The 19,972-nt window shown below is 44.5% G+C and overlaps 1 protein-coding gene, 1 non-coding gene and 1 pseudogene across 5 annotated transcripts in view; 2 read left to right on the forward strand and 1 right to left on the reverse strand.

The window, feature by feature from the left end:
* Armh1 (armadillo like helical domain containing 1) overlaps window positions 1–11,095 on the forward strand; it is a 55,217-nt gene extending 44,122 nt beyond the window's left edge. For 3 of the 4 annotated variants that reach the window (XM_071617774.1, XM_071617775.1, XM_071617776.1), the window contains 6 exons: window positions 9,705–9,827; window positions 9,901–9,973; window positions 10,076–10,205; window positions 10,299–10,376; window positions 10,619–10,700; window positions 10,775–11,095. In XM_071617774.1, the coding sequence (XP_071473875.1) occupies window positions 9,705–9,827; window positions 9,901–9,973; window positions 10,076–10,205; window positions 10,299–10,376; window positions 10,619–10,700; window positions 10,775–10,911 (623 nt within the window). In that variant the 3' untranslated portion in view covers window positions 10,912–11,095. The remainder of the gene's footprint in view (window positions 1–9,704; window positions 9,828–9,900; window positions 9,974–10,075; window positions 10,206–10,298; window positions 10,377–10,618; window positions 10,701–10,774) is intronic. The other variant, XM_071617777.1, reaches the window with a different exon arrangement.
* Window positions 11,096–14,671: 3,576 nt separating this feature from the next.
* On the reverse strand, window positions 14,672–14,787 carry LOC114094572 (U5 spliceosomal RNA). Its single transcript, XR_003583077.1, has one exon. It is a non-coding gene; the product is annotated as a U5 spliceosomal RNA (small nuclear RNA).
* Window positions 14,788–16,977: 2,190 nt separating this feature from the next.
* On the forward strand, window positions 16,978–17,654 carry LOC114094079 (calponin-2 pseudogene; annotated as a pseudogene).
* The last annotated feature ends 2,318 nt before the right edge of the window (window positions 17,655–19,972 follow it).

The raw sequence follows: 19,972 nt of genomic DNA on the forward strand, positions 1-19,972 counted from the left end.
ACAGCATAGCCCAATCTATACCTGTGGAGCCTAATCCCCTGGAACCTCTTTCTACACTACGACTAGAGAATTTATTATGTAGGCTGGGTATTATTAACAACTGTGCTATTCTATCTCCTGGTGAAATTACTGATATACCTCTTGGAGAACTAGCTATAATTTTTATTTCACCTACATAATCGGGATCAATTACCCCAGGACTTATCATAAGTCCTTTTAGTGTAGATGAACTAGGTCCCAATAATAAGCCTACTGTTCCTTGGGGAAGAGGTCCTTTTACTCCTGTGGGAATGATTTGAACTCCCATCTCTGGAGTTAGTACTGCTCTGGCAGAGGCGCAGATGTCCAACCCTGCGCTCCCTCGGGTTCGTCTGATGAGGGATTTAATGGACAATGTGTCCTGGGCACTACCCTGATGGTGTTGCTGGGTTCCTCCACTGCCCCGTATATTTGTGGTTGTGGGCCCTGGAGCATTGGGCCCCCCAGTCCGTTTTTTGGCAATGGAGCCTGATGCCTTTCTCCATGATATCGTGGGTAAATACCTGGTCCTTGTCCGTTTTTTTGATAATGGAGTACCCTCTATGGTGGTTTGAGAACGGCATTCATTAGCCCAATGTCTCCCTCTACAGCATCGTGGGCAAATACCCGATATTCTATTCCTTTGATACCTAGTTTTGTTAAACCCTCCTCCTAATGGGCAACTCCTTTTAAAATGTCCTGTTTGTTCACAATTGTAGCATGTTTTTGACCTGGCATCTAAAGCCTGTTGTATTGCAGCTGCCAAGACTTGCCCTTGTTCATTAATGTCTCTACATAATTTAATATATGTGTTTAAATCTTCATGTCTCCATGGTCTAATGACCTCTCTGCAGCAACGATTTGCTTGATCATAAGCCAGTTGTTTTATTAATGGCATTGCCTGTTATGTATCTCCAAAAATTCTGGAAGCTGTTTGAATAAGCCTATCTACAAATTCAGCATAAGGTTCATTAGTTCTCTGTATTACCTTAGATAGCTGACCTTGTAAACCTCCATGTCCTTGTAAAGTCTTCCATGCCCTAACTGCGTCTGCAGCAATTTGTGCATATATAGCAGGATCATATTCAATTTGTTACCGTTGACCCTCATAAGGTCCTTTTCCTAACAACATATCTAGATTTCTTTGAGGGTAACCGGCTGCTGCATTTCGCCTAGCTGTCTCCGTGCAAAATTCCTCATTGGCAACCTTCCATAACAAATATTGTCCTCCATTTAGCACAGATTTACACATGCTAGCCCAATCTGCTGGTGTCATGTCCAATGGACTCGACCATGCTTACCGTGAAGGGTGCTTGGGGACCATAGGTTGTTACAGCCTCCTTTAACTGCTTCTAAAGCACGGTGAGTTCGCTGCCCTCCTACCTGTTCAAGTACAGGGCATGCTAATCTTTGAGGTCCTGTCTCAGGATCCCATTTATCAACTACAGGGTTTGAGGGCTACTCAGCTGTCTCCATAGGTGGGGCTGTTGGTTGAATTATGCCCTCTGGTGATAAAACGGAGTTAGTAACAGCCTCCTGTTGTGGCCTTTTTCCTAATAACCCCTTTTCCTTTAAATTTTCTTCCTCTGTCTGACTAGCTCGAGAGACCTTCTCTTTTGCTTGATCTAAAATGTCTTTCTCCATGGTCTGAACCTCTAACAATTTACTTAACACCTTTTCAGTTTGTTTTTTACTAATTTCTAATCTACTATAAAGATAACGCAACCCAATAAGATGACACAAAACAAAACCGAAACTGAATGAAACAAAAACGGAATAAAAAATCGTTGTATCAATTTTCTCTTCCTCAGGGCCAACAAACTTCAAACCTTTAGCCAACCATTGTTCCCAGTTTGCCTGAGAAATTTCTAGGGATAGGCAGCTTGAAACAAAAACAAAATAAATCAAAACAAGAACACATTGTTTTTTGAAATGGTCACCCATTCTCTCACCTTCCCTCAGGGACGAGCAATTTCACTTACCTCTAAGCTTTAGACGTTCCCCGTCCGGGCCACCAATTGCCGCAGTCTGGCTGGGCACAAAATCACGAGCCACTCACAGCCTTGTAGATTCAAACAACAATTCTTTATTCCCGAACTCACACCGACACTCTACAAACACGTTCTGGGCAAAATCCACACTCTCCACCAGGCTCTGAATCCCAAATACTCTCTGAATCCCACGAGAACTCAACGGGAACTCAAGGTGCCTGAGGCAGCAGGATACGCCCTATTCCTAGCAGGAATCACCTTAAACCTGGAACCGCCCTAAACCCGGAATGCCCTAAATCCCGATCCGCCCTAAACCCTGATCCACCCTAAACCCGAATCTGCCCTGGTCCTTGAGCAAGGTCACCTTTCATGCAAAGTCACTGCAAATGACCTGGGTCCACCATGGAGAGTCCTTCCTCTAAGCAACATGGAGTAGGCTGACAAAGAAATTGAGATGCGTCATTCCTACTTGGCAATGGCTCTCAGCAAGGAAGATTTCTGACTCTGGTCTCTTCCTTAAAACAGTGCAAATGCCAAACATTCTACTGGTGTCCTGATAGGAAAGAAGGCAAACCTCTGTGGAGGTGCACTTCTCACATATCACTGGTAGGTGACAGTCTTGTCTGGAAGTGCACAGTGAGAAACAGGACACTAGTTTTCCAAGGCTCTAGTAGAAAAGAATTAGTATATAACAAATCTCAACAGCACTGTGAGCGTCTTGGAAATGGCTGTATGTGTAGCCAACTTCTAAATTTACTCCTTTCCCTCTAGATGTTCAATAATTTCAGTTTATAAAATGAAATGACAATACACAGATTAACCGGGAAAACCCATGAATCTTATTAAATGCCTAAATACCAGAGTAAGTGTAATATACAGTAAGAGGCTCAAGGGAGGAACAAGATGGCTGAACCTTATATAGAACTAAAGAAAGGAATAGTGGCGTGGCCCATGGCTATGAGGGGAAGGGGAGTGATAGCAAGTTATGGAACATTGAAGGGAGGAGACAGATAGAAAGCAAGGGTTTTCTGGTTATGCATAAAAAGTCCCCCAGGCAAGAGCCACCTGTGATGTTTTCTGTCTGACCAGGTGTCAGACTTCCAACCTCTTTTTCTTGTGAAAATATCTTTCATAGTCAAAAAGAGAGTTATCAGGTGCTGGGTCTTGTGGCACTGGCATATAATCCCAGCAGTTCCGGACGCTGAGGCAATTTGAGGCCAGACTTAGCAATTTAGCAAGTCTGTGTGTCTCAAAATCTAGATAAAAAAGGGCTGGAAATGTGGCTCAGTGACCCTGGGTTCAATCCAAAAAAAAAAAAGAATACCCATGTCCCCAGATGCTCTGCCATTTCTAAGGCTCCTCTGCCAAAGAATACTAAGCCAGCTGCTACAGCTCTGTCTCCTGTTCACTGTGATTCCCTGAGCAAGTCATTTGTTGGTTTCTTCATCTATTCACTGAGGGATTGCACGGGTGAGCATCGAGGTTTCTTCTGTTGCTGACAGACAATGGACTACATAGTCCCTCTTTGAATTGGAGCAATAAGTTTTTCCTCTTGCACTCAAGTTTCCATGGAGTGTGAGTGGCAAGTGCCCTGCATCTGGGTTGTGAACCACTGCTTCCTCGGCACTAGCACTGTACCAGCACATTCTCAATCAGTGTTGGTGAATGAATTCTTAGCTTCACCAGACATGAACTCTCAAATGCTCAAACCCTTCTGATCACACTCTCCTCCTCAAAAACTGTCATCTCTTCCTTCACAGCACTGCACTCTCCTGGCTTCCTCCTACATCTGGAAACTGCTTCTCAGTATTTTTACATTCCTATCTCTCTACCAGCTCCTTAGGTGTAGATATTTTTTCTCTCTCAGCTTTCAATCCCAGGTCCTTCCTTCTCTTTGTTTGCTGTCTATGGCCTCTTCTTCATGCCCACAGTTTTATTACCACCTATAATGATAGAAACAATGGTAGCCAGCATTTATAAACTGTGCACTGTGTGCTAGGTATTGCTCTTGCTCCTTACTTGTTTAATCCTCAAAGCAAGCTGATCACAAAGCTTGTTGACTCTCATTTTTACTCATTTTGTGGACAAAGAACACAGTGACTGAATGACTTCTCTGCATGTCAGACTACTCTACAAAATTCCATACCTATGTTGCCACTTGCCTTCTGATTATCTGCCCTTGGATGTCACCAACCATATTTTGAACCTGACTCCTGATATTCCAGCTCCAAAGCATTCCTTTTCCTCAAGGTCCCAATCTCAGTGCAAAGCACCCAGCCACCCAGGCTTAAAATGTGGGTAATTGCCATCTCTTCCTGCTTCTCACCTTCAACCAACTTCTAACAAGATCAGTTAGTTGTCTTAGTTCATTTCGTGTTGCTATAACAAAATACTGAGGATGGGTAATTTCTAAAGAAAAAGTGGTTTATTTAACTCACAGTTTTGGAGGTCCAAGAGCAGCATGGTGTCAACATCAGCTTCTGATAAAGGCCTCATAGCAGATAGCATCATGTGGTGGGAGAGTATGTGAGAGACAGATGTCACATGGAGAAAGGAAGCAAAAATGCTGACAGAAGCCAGGCTCACTCCTTCATAACAACTGTTATTGGGACTAAACCACTCCTGGAAGACCCTATCCACTCCATGAGACCATAGCATTAATTCCATAACAACCCAATCACCTCCCACTTAGGCCCCACCCCTTAAAAATCCCAGTGGCTCAGGAGGCTGAGGCAGAGGGATTGCAAGTTCCAGGCCAGCCTCAGCAACTTAGAGAGGCCTTCAGCATCTCAGTGAGACCCTGTCTCTAAATAAAATATAAAAGGGGTGGGGATATGGCTCAGTATTTAGGCACCCCAGTTCAATCCTTGGTACAAAAAAAAATTACCACCACTTTTCAGTACTGTTACATTGAGAAATTAAATCTCCATGTGAGTTTTGGTAGAAACAAACCATGTTCAATCCATAGCACCAGTCGATTTTTTTTTTTTTTTTTTTTTTTTTTTTTTTGTAGTACTGGTATCAGGGACATTACAGTGTCCAACCACATCCATATCTTTTTATTATTTTATTTTGAGACCAGGCCTCACTAAATTGCTGAGGCTGGCCTGGAACTTGCAATCCTCCCGCCTCACCTCCCGAGTTGCTGGGCTTAAAGGCATGTGCCACCACCGACCAGCAGCACCTGTCAACTCTGATTCCTCAGGGTCATTCAAATCTGGTCCTCCTGTCCGTTCTGTCTCTACTGCTGCAATTCAGATCTTTGCATTGCTCATCTGCACTGGCCTCTAACCTGATGACCATCTCTCCAGCATGGTTCCCACACAACAGTCTACTCCTAGTCCACCAACACAGTAGACCAGTAGAGCATAGTGGTGGTGGTAAATATGGACTTTAGAATCAGAATCTTTTTTTTTTTTTTGTGTGTGTGTGTGTGTGTGTGATGCTTAGGATTACACCCAGGGCCTCGTGCATGCTAGGTAAGTGCTCTATCACTGAGCTACTTATCTGTTTGATGTGGCAAGTTGTTCAACTTTTTGAGTCTTGGTTTCCTTTTAAATGGAAAAAAATGTCTGCCCTATAGAGTTATTAGCACATGCAAAGCCCTTCAGAAGCTGGGGCTGGCCTACCTCCACAGGCTTAGCTCTTACTCCATTGACTGGACACCTTATATCCCAGCCAGACCTCCCTTCCTTGCCTGGTCACAAAAGTGACAAAACACTATCCCACATGCACTTACCACATTCCAGCCCCTCCCTTCTCCTCATGACTTTCTCAACTCAAGAATCACCTTCTACAAGAAAACCTCCTGATTCTCCACTCCCCTCCCCCCTAATCCCTACCAATCAAACGGGCTTCTTATAACACTATATCACAAATGTTAGTTTCCTTACTAGTATCTCACATTACTAAAAGATGTCCCTAAGAGCAGGGATTGTATCTTGGTCTTCTTCACAGCCCTAGCATAGAGGAGATCCTCAGTAAGTATTTCATTGGTTAAATGAATGAATCAATGAATAAGTCAGTGACAACTTAAATTTAGGACAGTTGGATATAATCAGCACCGTAGGCTTTAAGCAAACCTCTCAAAGATGGTAGTCTTTTGTACCCTTGCTTTCTGAATGGATCTGCTATGCTTAGCCACTAGCACATCTGAAGAGTTATAATGACTGTGGTTCTTGTAGAGACATTGGACAGGGACTAGCACTTCCACTGTGGGCATAAACAGTGACAGCTGTGAATTTAAAAACTCAATCAGAAATGATTCAGTTGAGTAAATCTTCATTTTTCCAAGGAGCTCCAAATGGTACATAGTATAAACTGAATAGGCAGAAGTAGATATTTGTCTTCTGAAGTACTTGGGCCTGCGTGGCCAGAAAATGCTTTGTGAACAAGGAAATTCCATAAAAATATCTTTGTCCATTTATTTCTAGATGTTTTTCTTTTTTCTTTTGTGGTACTGGAGATCAGATCCAGGGCCTCACATATGCTAAATAAGTGCTTTACCACTGAGCTACATGCCCAACCCTATCATCCATTCTTTTTTCTTTCTTTTTTTCCCCCCTGGCACCAAAGGTTGAACCCAGGGGCAGCTTACCACTGAGCTACATCCCTAGCCTTTTTTATTTTTTTTATTTTGAGACAGGGTCTTGCTAAGTTGCTGAGGATCTCACTAAGTTAGCAAGGCTGTCCTTGAACTTGTGATCATCCTGCCTCAGCTTCCTGAGTCTCTGGAATTACAGGCTTGTGCCACCTTGCCTGGCTCATCCATTCATTTCTACCCTGAATGTCCACCAAGTCATTTCTTGCTGCAGGAAGATCTCTATTAAGCACAAGCAGACATTTTTCCCACGGTGCCCTGGCACAAGGTGCTACCAGCTTTGCCTGGATAGAGCCCAGCTGCTAATGAGAGATATACTGCAGATGACAATCAAGTATATTCAAATACAAGGAGAAACCAACCCAAAATATGAGCTGCACTAATTCAAGAGGAAAGACGAGATGTTGTAACCAAACTATATAGCAAAACTAATGAGAAGGACCTGGAAGTTTCAAGCACCAGCCAGTGCAAGCTGGGGCCGCCAAGCAGTCAGGCTGCTGTTCTGTCCAGATGAGAGATCATTTGGGGAAAGCCAGGGAGGCTAGGTGTGCTTTGTAGCTTCCCAGGGCTGGTCCCTTTTCCTCATCAATGTTGCTGGATCTGCGATTCCAAATTATAACCATATGAGTACCAGAGCAACCAGATGAGTACCTGGGATTGCAGGGGCTACCCTGGAAGGCCTAGGTGAAAGGGGCAGCCCTGAGCAGTGGCAGGAAGGACACAGAAGTGTTTCTGAATGAAGCAGCTATTTCTCAATCGAGAAGTCCACAGAGAGAAGGGGATGCCCCAGAAAACTCTTTCCCAGATTGTCCCCAAACACTGGAAAGAGTAGTACGAGATATCCTTGAGGATTTTCCACCTGGGAGTGAATTTTTGCTTCTCTAATTGAGAAAAGCAGGACAAAAAAAGATGGGCTTTGTGTGGGGCTTCAGGAATTGAGCTGATGTGCCCCACAGTTCTGGGGCCTGAGGATGGATGGAGGCTCCCAGGGTCTGGCACAAGGGCAGGTTTGTGGAGGCAGGCTGGTTCTATTGGCAGCATTTCTATGACTTTCTTTAGACGCATGCACCAGTCCAAAGTGGCTCCTCCTTCCTGCCAGAGTCTACCAGGAGGCTTCCCCTCACTCTTGTGGCATTTGCTGCTGTCAATGTTCAGCAGCCACACAAGAGAGTTGAGTGTGCGGAGCACAAATCACAGGATGGGGTTGTTGACTGCCTCTGTCTCAGAGCCTCCATCTCAGCAACCACTGCTTTGATAATAACAGGCAATAATGGTGCCTGACATGGTGATAAATTGCCAGCACGTGTTCATTATTAGATACCATATGTTTGTTTGAGTTAAGCAAGTAAAGTCGCCGAGTGCTGAAAGCAGTTTTTTTTGGAGACCCAATCTATGCAGTCCCTTTCACTGGTCACTTCACCAGGTGCCTTGTGCCTTCCACTGTGGAGGGAGGGTCATATCCCTTCACCTTTCCTTTGTGCCTGGCTCATAGAAAGCGAGTGTTCATAGAGTGTTGCTCATTTCTCATCTGGCAAAGAAGTATGAGGTCCTGACTTTAAAGAGCTCTCTTAAAATTGGCCCTCGAGCTGGGGTGTAGCTCTGGGATAGAGCACTTGCCTAGCATGTGCAAGGCCTGAGGTTCAATCTATAGCACTGAAAAAAAAGAGACATTTAAATTTAAAAATTATAAAAGATAAATATGTAAACAATGTAAATGCACACGCACGCGCACACACACGCACACACACACAAAATGAGGCTATTTGCTGATTCAGAGAAATGAAGCCACATGAATAGGCAAAGTAGAGTCAGGCATGGTGGCACATGCCTGTCATCCAGTGGTTCAGGAGGCTGAGGCAGAAGGATCACAAGTTCAAGTTCAAAGTCTGCCTCAGCAACTTACTGAAGCCCTGTCTCAAGATAAAAAAAATTAAAAATAAATAAAAAGAGCTGGAGATGTGCCTAAGGGGTTAAGCACCCTGGTACCAAAAGAAGCTCTGCTTCATTATGGCTCCTTTCTCTTCCTTATAAAAATATTCAGTCTTCTCCCATCTTCCCAGATGTTCCCATAGCCCTCTGCTGACCCCTTTTTATAGCATTTGTCACCATACTGTTAACTGCTTGCCTGTACAGGCTCAAGGAACGTTGGTTGAGTAAACAAATTCACTCTTGTGCAGCTCCTACCAGGACAGGCGTGCAGATGCAGTTGCGTTAAAGGCCAAGCGAGTGCTGGAAAGAGTGAATGACTAGGAAGTCTCCAGAAAAGCCTGGCAGGAAATCCCCTCAATAAATTCTAGTCCCCTCCCTCTTTCTAACCAAATTTTGCTTCCATCTCTCCTTATGCACTTAGGCAAAGTGCTTTACCTCTCTGTGCCTTTTTTCCTTAAATGTAAAATGGAGATGACAGTCATGGTGGTAAGTGATTATGGTGCCTATCAGTGGAATGCTGTATGGCATGAGCCAGGCAAAGAAGGGCTCATGATGGTTAGAGAGATTCTCTACATGCTGTCTATCTTGATTCCTCCCCCCTTCTCATTTGATGCCTCACACCTGCACACATTTGCTTGCTGTCTCTCACCCCTTGTCCTGTTACCCAGCACAGCCAGGCTGCATGGCACTTGCCTGTAGTCCTAGCTATTCTGGAGGCAGACTTGGGAAGCTAAAACAGGAGGATTAATTCCAGATCAGCCTGGGCAACTTAACAAAAACTAAAAAGGGTTGGGGATGTAGCTCAGTAGCATAGTTCCCCAGGGTTCAAGATCCAGTTCCACAAAAATAAACAAAAAAAACCCCAGGCCCTCTTCCCATGGATTACTCCAAGCCTAAGGCAGCTCAGTTCTGTGGAGCCTCAGCCTCTATGGCCTCCTTGATGAGTGAGCTCACTATCTAATCCTTGCAACCTCCTTTAACCAGGAGGACAGGAATGAGGTGGCACCTTCCTGGCTCCCCAGAGGTCTGGACGTGCTGGGCAGTAAAAGGCACTAGAAAGTGTTGACAGAGAGGACAGGGTAAAGGGAAGTGACATGATTCAAGGGACTCAGCCTCTTTGATGGGGTGTAGCCTCCTGCCTCTCCATTGTCTCTGCCCTTCCCCAGCCATTGAGCTGATAAAGGACCTGGTCAACTACGACGTGCGCCAGTCGCTGCTCAGGGGCCTCGTGGCACTGCTGATACCATCAGTCAAGGAGATGTCCAAACTGCAGCCCAAGATCCTCACTGGTAGGACCCCCTCGGATGAGGCTGCCTGGTGGAGGGAGGGGGGCTCCTTCCTCACAGCCCCTTGCTTTCCCAGACTCCCCGATTCTCCAGCTCACCACCCACCTGCCAGTGTTCTTGCAGCAGGCGGCAGCCGCCAAGACCATTGGGTAAGCGGGCAGTGGGTGGGGGTGGCTGTAGCAAGCCAGGCCGGGCGCTGCGGGTGGCCTGAGAGTCAGAGCCTCGCGGAGCAACCTGATAACCCTGCCCAGGGTTCTGGCGCGCAGAGACCTGAGCACGGCTGAGGAGATGCTGCACATGCGTGTGGTGCACAGCCTGATGGCCGCCATGGGCAACACGGACCACAGCAACAGCCAGAGGCTGGCCAGCCTCACGCTGGAGGTGAGCCCGCGGCGGTGGGGACTGCGGGGCGGAGGTGCAGGCGCTAGCGGTCACGGCCACGGTCACGCCGCCCCTCCCACCCGCCGGCTGCAGTTCTTCGTGCAGACGTTCCCGGTGGTGGAGGAGCACGTGCGCAAGTCCATGGGAGAGGAACTTTACCAGCTCTTCCTTGTAAGTGCTCCCATCCTGCCTGGCACGTTGGTAGGAATGTGATGGTTCCCCGACCCAGCTCCCCACACAGAGTGGGCTAAGTTGCCCCCGGTTGGGCTCTCCTTCCGCTTCTCCCCTTCCCCTAAGTACCCTTCCAGTCCGGCTGGGAGCTGACCCCACCAGCAGCACCACTCTGCCCAAGCCCAATTCAAGAACACTCTGCCCTGGTACCATAGCTGTGTCCATCTCATTGCTGTCCTCAGATCCACGGTGAGGATTTGTACATGAAAATAGATAGCATTCAGGCAGACATCTTGACAGCTAATGAAGTCAATGTTGCCAAAGGTGAGCAACAGCCAGGGACCTGGAGTGCAGGCACAGCCGGCACCCAAGCTCATGCTCACCTTTGCTGCCCACAGTGTTAGAACTTTATGGAGTCGCCAACAGCAGCTCGAGCGTTGTACTTGACCCTGGTGATCTGAATCAGATGACTTACATCACACACTTCGCGGAGGCAAAGGCACAGGAGGACGAGGAGGCGGAATCAAAGGAGTAACAAACCCCCTGTGGCAAACCAGGAAGGCCAAGGTTGTGTGGCAGGGAAGCCTGGCAGATGGCAGGAATCTGGGGCCAAGTGCAGGGTGACTCCACTTGGTTTCAGAGGAGGCTGGGGGTTATGCATGCAGTGGGAAAGAAGGAAGGTTGCTGGCTGGAAAGGGTCTAATAAAAAGTCTTTGATATCTGCCTGTTCTGTGTGCTTGTGGAAGGGGAAGGAGATCAGCAAGAGCTATGGTGATGGCTTGGGGCGCCTCTACTTACCTAGTTAAAAATCAGGTCCCTGTTAGGTAACTCTACTTAGGCCTGTAATCTCAGGAGGCTGATGCAGGAGGATTCCAAATAGTAGGTCCATGAGAGAAGGGCCACCAACAGCCTGAAAAGTTAAGGTCCTAGCCTGAATAGAGTCCTACCTCAAACCTCCTGTTGGTCCCTACGCCCTCCTCCAGGACATCATATGTACCTGTTTTTCCCCTACCTCTATGGTTGCTTCTTATTCTCTTTTGCTGACTCCTCTTCTTCAACCCAGTCTCTTTTAGGTTGGAATGAGGTGAGACTCTAACCTGGAGCCCCTTCTCCATTCTCTTTTACACCCCAGTGATCTCATCCAGTCAGGGCTTAAATACCATTAATATGCAAATGACTCCCGAATTTCTACCTTATTGGGTCTAACATTGGATTCCTAGTCAAGTGTAATAGCACACGCCTGTAATCCCAGCAACTTGGGAGGCTGAGGCAGGAGGATTGCAAATTTGAGGCCACCCTCAGCAATTTAGGAAGGCCCTTAGCAACTTAGCAAGACCCTGTCTGAAAATAAAAAGGGCTATGTAGCTCAGTAGATAGTGCCTCTGGGTTTAATCCCAGTTCCAAAAAAAATTTTAAATTAAAATTGGACTTCTAATCCTGGGCCACCTTTACCATTTCAACTGATGGTAACTCATCCCCCTGTAACCCAAAACAAAATAGTGGAGTGCCCCTTGAAGTCTCTCCTTGACACATCTGTTCTGCTGACTGTCTCAGAACCCATATCTCACCTCCTACATTGCTAGTGTCCTAGGCTGAGTCACTGTCATCTCTCTTTTGTTACTTTCTTTACTCTCACTTTTCAATACAGCAACTAGAGTGGTCCTCTGAAACTTCAGATTCTGTCATCACTCTGCTCAGAACCTTGCCAGGCTCCCCATTTCAGTGCTATGGTCTACATGGCCCTAAGTGATCTGGTCTCCCATTATGTCTCCATTTCTCTCTCTCCTTCATTCAACTCCAGACACAAAGGCCTCCCTGGCTAGTTCTGACAAACAAGATCTTATTTTGGAGTTTTTATACTGGCTTCCACTGTGCCTAGGACCTCACCCCTGATAGTTATCCACATGGCTAACTCCCTCACGTCCCTTCACCTCTTTTTACATAAAAGTCACCTTCTCAAAGAAGGACAGTTTTTTTGTTTTGTTTTGTTTGTAGTGCTTGGGATTGAACCCAGACTCTTATGGATGCTAGGCAAGTGCTCTATCACTGAACTGCAACCCCACCCAGCCCTTATTATTTTATTTCAAGGCAGAGTCTCACTCAATCGCTTAGGCTTGAGATAGAAATTGAGCCTCTAAAGGAAAAATATCCCTGTTAAAATATAGAACAAAAAATTGGAAAGCAAATCATGAGCCAGACAAAGGAGCCTAAGAGATAGAAAAAGGGCCAAAATATAAGGATACACTGAACATTTCATCAATTACTTTGTAACTTTCCAGTTTCCTGTAAGTTTCTGAAGCAACAAGATTTCAATAGAAGAGATCATTAACTCCATGAGTCTAATTTTGTGGGCTAACATTCAATTGGACCATGACTCTTTGGCTCAATCACCAAATAGACCACAGCTAGAGATGTTGATGTGAGCTGAAACCTACATACTAACCAGACCCCTAATGGAGAAACAGTCCCTTTGGATCGTACATATCCCACCTAATTATGTACCCTAATAAAAGCTTGGCCTCAAGTGGCAGTACATCTCACACTCAAGATTGCCTGTATCCTGCTCTTGAGAGTGTATCTTCACCATTTACTTTCTAATATAATAACCCTTTCTCTTTTTACTAAAACCAGACTCATCTTTAACTTCTTTTCCGCTATGGAGTCAAAGACCTGAAAGTTTGGAATACAGGTATCCTCTAGACCTCCTCAGACCCCCACATGGTAATAGGCTGGCCTCAATTTTTTTTTTTTTTTTTTTTTTTTTTGTACCAGGGATTGAACCCAGGAGCATTTCCCACTGAACCACATCCCCAACCCTTTTTTATATATTATTTAGAGATAGGGTCTCACTGAGTTGCTTGGAGCTTTTAAATTGCTGAGACTGGCTTTGAACTCGAGATCTTCCTGCCTTAGCCTCCCAAACAGCGTGATTACAGGCATGTGCCACCACACCTAGGGCTAGTCTCTTTTTTTTTTTTTTTTTTAATTACAATGTACCCTACTACCCTCTATACTCACAGCCCCTATTGCTCTATTTTTGAAGCATCATTGTTGGCTTATTCTCTATCTCATCACCTGACTGTAAGCTCCATTCGGACAGGGATATTTGTTTTGTTTACTCATACATCTCAAACATTAGGACAATGCTTGGCGCGCATGAATGAATAATCAAAGTATTTGAAGCAATTGTCCTTCCGAGTCAAAGGAAATGGAGTTTGATAGCAGTAATTTTACAGGTTGCCACAAGGGGGCATCATAGGGACTGATATTGTTGATCTAAAGCAGCCCAGCTTTTCTCCATCTGGACCTAAATACGGAGGAGAGAAAAGTTAAAATACAGTTGCGTTTTCCATCAAGCTAAATGGATTTCCTATTTTAAAGTGTCATTCTGGGGATGCAGCTTAGTCTAGAGAACTTGCCTATTGATGCACGTGTGTGTATGTATGTACATTACATATATAACAGTAAAGTGCATGCCTAATATAAGTGTATGTCACACACAAAGCAATCAATTATACTCTAAAGGGGGCAGGGGTATCATCATCATCATCATCATCATCATCATCATTACTGGCAGGGGGATACTGAGGGATTGAACTCCGGGGCACTCGTCCACTGAACTACATCCCCAGCCTTATTTCTGTATTTTATTTAGAGACAGGATCTCACTGAGTTGCTTAGCGCCACATTTTTGCTGAGGCTGGCTTTGAACTCGTGATCCTCATGCCTCAGCCTCCTGAGCTGCCACCAAGCACGACTGCAGGGGTCGTTCAAGGAATCTAATTCACAGGAGTGTAACACTGAGAGCCGGATTCCAAAGAGGAGTCTCTGGGCTTGTGTGAGGTGTGCAAACACTTCTCTGACAAAAGCGTTAAGAAGCGCAGAAGGCCCTTTACCCGGAACTTCTTAAAAAATAGTATCCAATGCTGGGATGCTGAGGATCTCAAATTCAAGGACAACCTGAACAATTTAAGAAAACCCTGTCTCAGAAAACAAAAAACTAGGGCTGGGTTGTGGAGCAGTGCTGGAGCTCTCCCTTACCATGTGTGAAGCACTGGATTGGATCGTTAGCATACTGAGAAAACAACAAAAATAATATAAATAAGTGTATTGTGTCTACCTACAACTTAAAAATAAATGAGTCTCTAATGACATAACTCAGGTAAAGCATACCCGGGAAGCGAATGAGGCTAACTGGACATTCAATATAGGAATGGCTTAGGGTCTGGTCAAATACCAATAAACAACGCATACTCAACGAACAATAAAGAAATCTATTTTTACAAACAATTATTAGCCCTACAAGTGCAGGGCCTCAAAAAATTGGGTTAAGACTCAGAATTGTTCCTCTCCACGGAAATCTTTAGTAAAAGGCGAAAGATTTATACGATCTGAAGAGAAACCAGAGTATACCTCCATTCTCTGGCGTACAGTCCTCCAGTAACCGTAACTACTAGAACAGCAATGGTAACTATCTACACAAGAGAGCTGATGATTTCTATGATTATCCTGGACAATTCTGGAGAAAAAAACGTATTTAACAAGAGAAGAAATAAAAAATAGAAGAAGAAAAGTCTTCCCGTTTTAATTTAGGAAATGTCCTATGTGCAAAGCATTGTGGGTATGTAAATGATTGAGTCGCCAATCTGGAAACACCGTAGTTGATAAGTTGTCTTGCTAGGTGTTGGGCCACCATCAGGGGGCAGAGCAGTAGCCAGATTTACGGTAATGTGGACCCCTCTCTGTCCAACTAAAGTCTGACTTTTATAATTAACACTCGAAGTAAAAATTCTCTTGAATTAAAAATACTGGAGGTGTAGTTCAATGATAGGGTGTTTGCCTAGCACTGGGGAGACTCTGGAATCGATTTATGGCACCGCAAAAAATAAAAAATTTAAAGCTCAAAAATGATTGTAAATTCATTTAACAAAAATGTATTGAGCACTAGCTGTGCTTGCCCTAGGAGACAGGTATCTGTGATTGTAATGGTGGTCCACTTTACCTTTTGAATATAGCCCTTGCTGCTTATTTTTAAAGGATATTTTTTTTTCTTTTGCACTTCTCCCTCTCGCCGCCCCACCGCCCCCAGCTTGGGGACAGGTAACAAGATTACCTTGAGTTATCTGTTCTCCACAGGAAGGAGATATCACCAGAAGAATTAGGAAGTGACTGTCTCCTAAATTAACAAGTGAATTTTCAACACACCATCAAGGCACACCTGGAATGTAACCTTTTAATAGCTTCTTTAAAAGCCCTATGATTTTTTCTTATGGGCAAAATCACAGCCTCTTGGACAGGAGTCTCCAGTGTTTCTCCTTTGCTAGCAAAACAGTAAAACTTCTTTTTTCTTTTTCTCAAAACCATGCCCTGGTTATTGGATTAGCATCAGGGACAGGGACTGAGCTTTTGGTAACATGATGAAGATTAAAAGACAATTCAAAGACACAGGATCCAAAAAAGTAAAGTTGGGAGGACATTCTTAGCAGAAAGGAACCAAAACAGTATGAGCCCAGTTATGGGAAGGCAAGTGGCTAAATGACAGGGACCTAGTGTTTTTGTTTGGTTGGTTGTTTAGACGGGGTCTTGGTAAATTGCCCATGATGGCCTTAAATTTGTGATCCTCCTGCCTCCGTGTGCCTCCCCCTGTAGCTGGGTTTACAACAAGTGAGTCAACCAGTTGGGCATGATGGCATATAGTACAGGAGATATGTGACACCTTACCCATCCAGGGTCCACAATCTTGTGTGGGTGGCTACTAAACTACATTTTTATTTTATTTTTTTTTAGAAAGTGAGAGTGTGTGAGAGAGAGAGAGAGAATTTTTTAATATTTATTTTAGTTTTCGGCAGACACAACATCTTTGTTTGTATGTGGTGCTGAGGATCGAACCCCGGCCGCACGCCTGCCAGGCGAGCGCGCTATCGCTTGAGCCACATCCCCAGCCCTACATTTTTAATTTTTAATTTGAGACAGGTTCTGGGGATTGAACCCAGGGGCACTCTACCACTGAACTACATCCTCAGCTCTTTTTTATTTATTTTTTAAATATTATTTTAAAAATTGTAGATGGACACAATAACTTTATTTTGTTTATTGATTTTTAATGGTGCTAAGGATCAAACCCAGTGCCTCACACATATTAGGCAAGTGCTCAACCACTGAGCCACTATCCTAGCATTTATTTTATTTTTAAATTTTTTGACAGGATCTTGCTAAATTGCCCAGGCTGGCCTCAAACTTGCAATCCTCCTGTCTTAGCCTCCTGAGGTGCTAGGATTTACAGGTGTGTGCCACTGAGCTCAGCATCTAACTGATTAATTCTTTTAAACAACTACTGGCTCTTTGGGTCTGCTAGCTCCACCAGCCATTCCTGCTAGCCATTCCCACCAGCAGCTCAATAGGAGCTCTTTCTATTAAGGATCTTATTGTCCAAATAAGATCCTCAGAAGGAGGCTGAACTCTGTAGCTAAATCCAGGAATTCAAGGGCCTCTCTGACAGCCCTCACTTCTATAAGGGGCTGAAGGACTGTTTTATACATATTCATGAAGACATTATAGCCAAGTTGTAGTAGTTGATCAGTTCTCAAGTACAACTACTTTCATGCAGAATTGGCACTAGCTAGAAAACCTCTAATTTCATCAAGACTGTGTTCGGCATGAAGTTTGTTTACCTGTTTGAGGCCAGTGATCTACTTGAGAGTGAGAACAAGATGCACTTACAGGTGTCTCTTCTTGAGCTGTCAGGGAAAACCAAGACAGAGGGGTTACAGAGGAGGCATGGACATTGGTGTCAAGTACTCAGAGAAGCAGGAGTGGAACTTCAATGATGTCATCACAAAGGCTGGTCAGTGTCATAGGGCTGCAGATGGCCCCCAACAAGTGGGTCAACCAGTTGGGCATGATGGCATATGGTACAGGAGGCATCTCTACAACCCCAAAAAGTGTATCCTGCCACCCACAGACCACTCCATCATCATCTCCACCATCAGATGAACACAAAAATGTGCTAGCCAGGTAGGTATGATGACTTTGGGGACCAAGAAGCTCATCTACCACAAGTGTGGCAACTCCTCATGTCCCTGCAGATGGGCTAGACACTTATGTGCCAACTAGAGTGGCAAGATCTTTTTTTCCCCCCACATTTTTTTTTAGAATTGGTGTATTATATTTGTACATAATGATGGGCAAAGTGGCCAGATCTTTGGCTTGGGGCAGCCCATATGTAACTCCAAGTACTGCCCACAAGGCCAACAGCATCTGGGCTCCATTGGGCATTAGCAATTACCAGAGCCTAAGGGAGACTCCAGAGTAACTCCCCTGCTACCAAGAGGAGGCCATCTATTGAGGCGCATGGGTGTGCTATCTGCTGTCTCTTTACATCATTGTCCTGTGTGGATTTGGGGCTGGGTGTGGGGGGAGGGTCTGTGGCTGGTTTTTGTTTTTTTTTCACATTTTCAGTGCTGCACACAGAGAGTCTATGACAGCTGTGTGGGATCAGGCCAATAGGGGATATTTCTCCCCAATCCTGTCTTGGTTCCTTCACAGGACTGAGCCAGGCTGAAAATAATGGGGGAAGGCCATATTTAGGTGTATAAGGAGTGGGAGCCCTATCAGGGCACATGTAAGCACTGAATTTCCCAGCTGTGTTGGGGAGAGTGGAATAGGGAGACAACTGGTCCCAAATGGTTTTAAGTTTCCTTTCCTTGCGATCAGGTTGTGGTTTCTGAACTGACAGAAATTATAGGCAAGCTTAACAAAGGAAAAAATAAACTTCATTTTTCAGAGAAATGGGGTGATAATGGAGTGGGGATGTTGGAAAATCATTCCCTTGAGAGAGAGCCAGGCCACAATCATAAAATGTAAAATGTTTTAGGACTGGATTTCCCCAGGATCCTCAGACAACCCTGACTCCTTCTGGGGCCCAATGGGGAAACTGAGACCCAGGCAAGACAATGGACTTTCCAGTAGTTGAGGTAAACTTAGGCCCCTTCCTTATACTACCTGCCTCTCCACTTCAGGGCTCTCAGTGGATTTTTGTTTTGGCATGCCTGGCTCAAAACTCCTTTTTTGGTACCAAGGATTGAACTCAGGGGCACTGGACCACTGAGCCACCTCCCCAGCCCTATTTTGCATTTTATTTAGAGACAGGGTCTCACTGAGTTGTTTAATGCCTCACTATTTTTAAAGCTTTTTTTAGTTATACATGGACACAATATTTTTGTTTATTTTTATGTGGTGCTGAGGATCAAACCCAGTGCCCCACATGTGCGAGGCAAGGGTTCTGCCACTGAACCACAACCCTAGCCCAGCTTTTGCTGAGGCTGGCTTTGAACTTGCTATCCTCCTGCCTCAGCCTCCCGAGCATGCACCACCGCTTCTGACCTCAAAACTCTTTTTAAAGTCTTTAAAATCTCTCTTTCAATGATGCCTTTATTTTCCCCCCTTTCCTTTTTGTTAGAATCTCAATTTGTAGCTCTTTCCCAAATTATGAAGAGTATCAGCTAGAATATACCTCAACATTGTAAAGGCTATCTATGCTAAGCCCCAGGCCAATATCATTCTAAATGGAGAAAAACTGAAAGCATTCCCTCTAAAAACTGGAACAAGACAGGCATGTCCTCTTTCACCACTTCTATTTAACATAGTTCTTGAAACACTAGCCAGAGCAATCAGACGAAAGAAATGAGTTACACATCAATACCCTGAGTACATGAATGAAGACACAAAAGGTGTGAAAATATTTTGTGTACAGTGACTTGAAAAATTGTGCTTTATATGTTCATGAAATGAACTGCATTCTGCCATCATGTATAGCAAATTAGAATAATTAAATAATTTAATAAAAAATAAAATATCTATTGTATTAAAAAAAAAGTCAATTGCAAGCCAGACATCATGGCCCATGCCTGCAGTTCCAGATACTTGGGGCTGAGGCAGGGGGATTGCTGAAACTCAGGAAGAAAAGAAGATGTCAACTGGGTGCTTGGGTTGTGGCTCAGCGTTAGAGTGCTCGCCTAGCACATGTGAGGCCCTGGGTTCAATCCTCAGTATCACATAATATTAATAAAAAATAGGTATTGTGTCCAACTACAAAAAAAATTTTTTAAAGATGATGTCAATTATAATTCTGGAATTGGACAACATATCACTTCATAAAATAGAATAAGTATTCCAATGAGCTGAGTGGAATTTAGTTTGAGGGCTGGGGATGTAGCTGAATGGTACAGTGCTTGTCTAACATGTGTGAGGCCCTGAGGTTTGTTTGTTTTTGTTTTTTGGTACCAGGGATTGAACTCAGGGGCACTCAACCATTGAGCCACATCCCCAGTCCTATTTTGTATTTTACATAGAGATAGGGTTATAGATAGACACAATATATTTATTACATAATTATCCATTAATTTTTCTCTGTCATCTGGCTCTCATCTTCAACACTTCACAGGGCTGTTCAAAGTCACCATTGACTCAGATGCTAGCAAATTCAAAGGACACTTCTATGTCCTCTTCTTACTTGACTTCAGACCAGCTCTACAGTTGCTTCCTCCTTTATTCCCCCCATTGGCTTCCAAGATCTCCCACCCCCTGATTTTCCTCAT

Source organism: Marmota flaviventris, chromosome 10 (genome assembly GCF_047511675.1).
Source record: "Marmota flaviventris isolate mMarFla1 chromosome 10, mMarFla1.hap1, whole genome shotgun sequence".
Classification (NCBI taxonomy): Eukaryota; Metazoa; Chordata; class Mammalia; order Rodentia; family Sciuridae; genus Marmota; species Marmota flaviventris.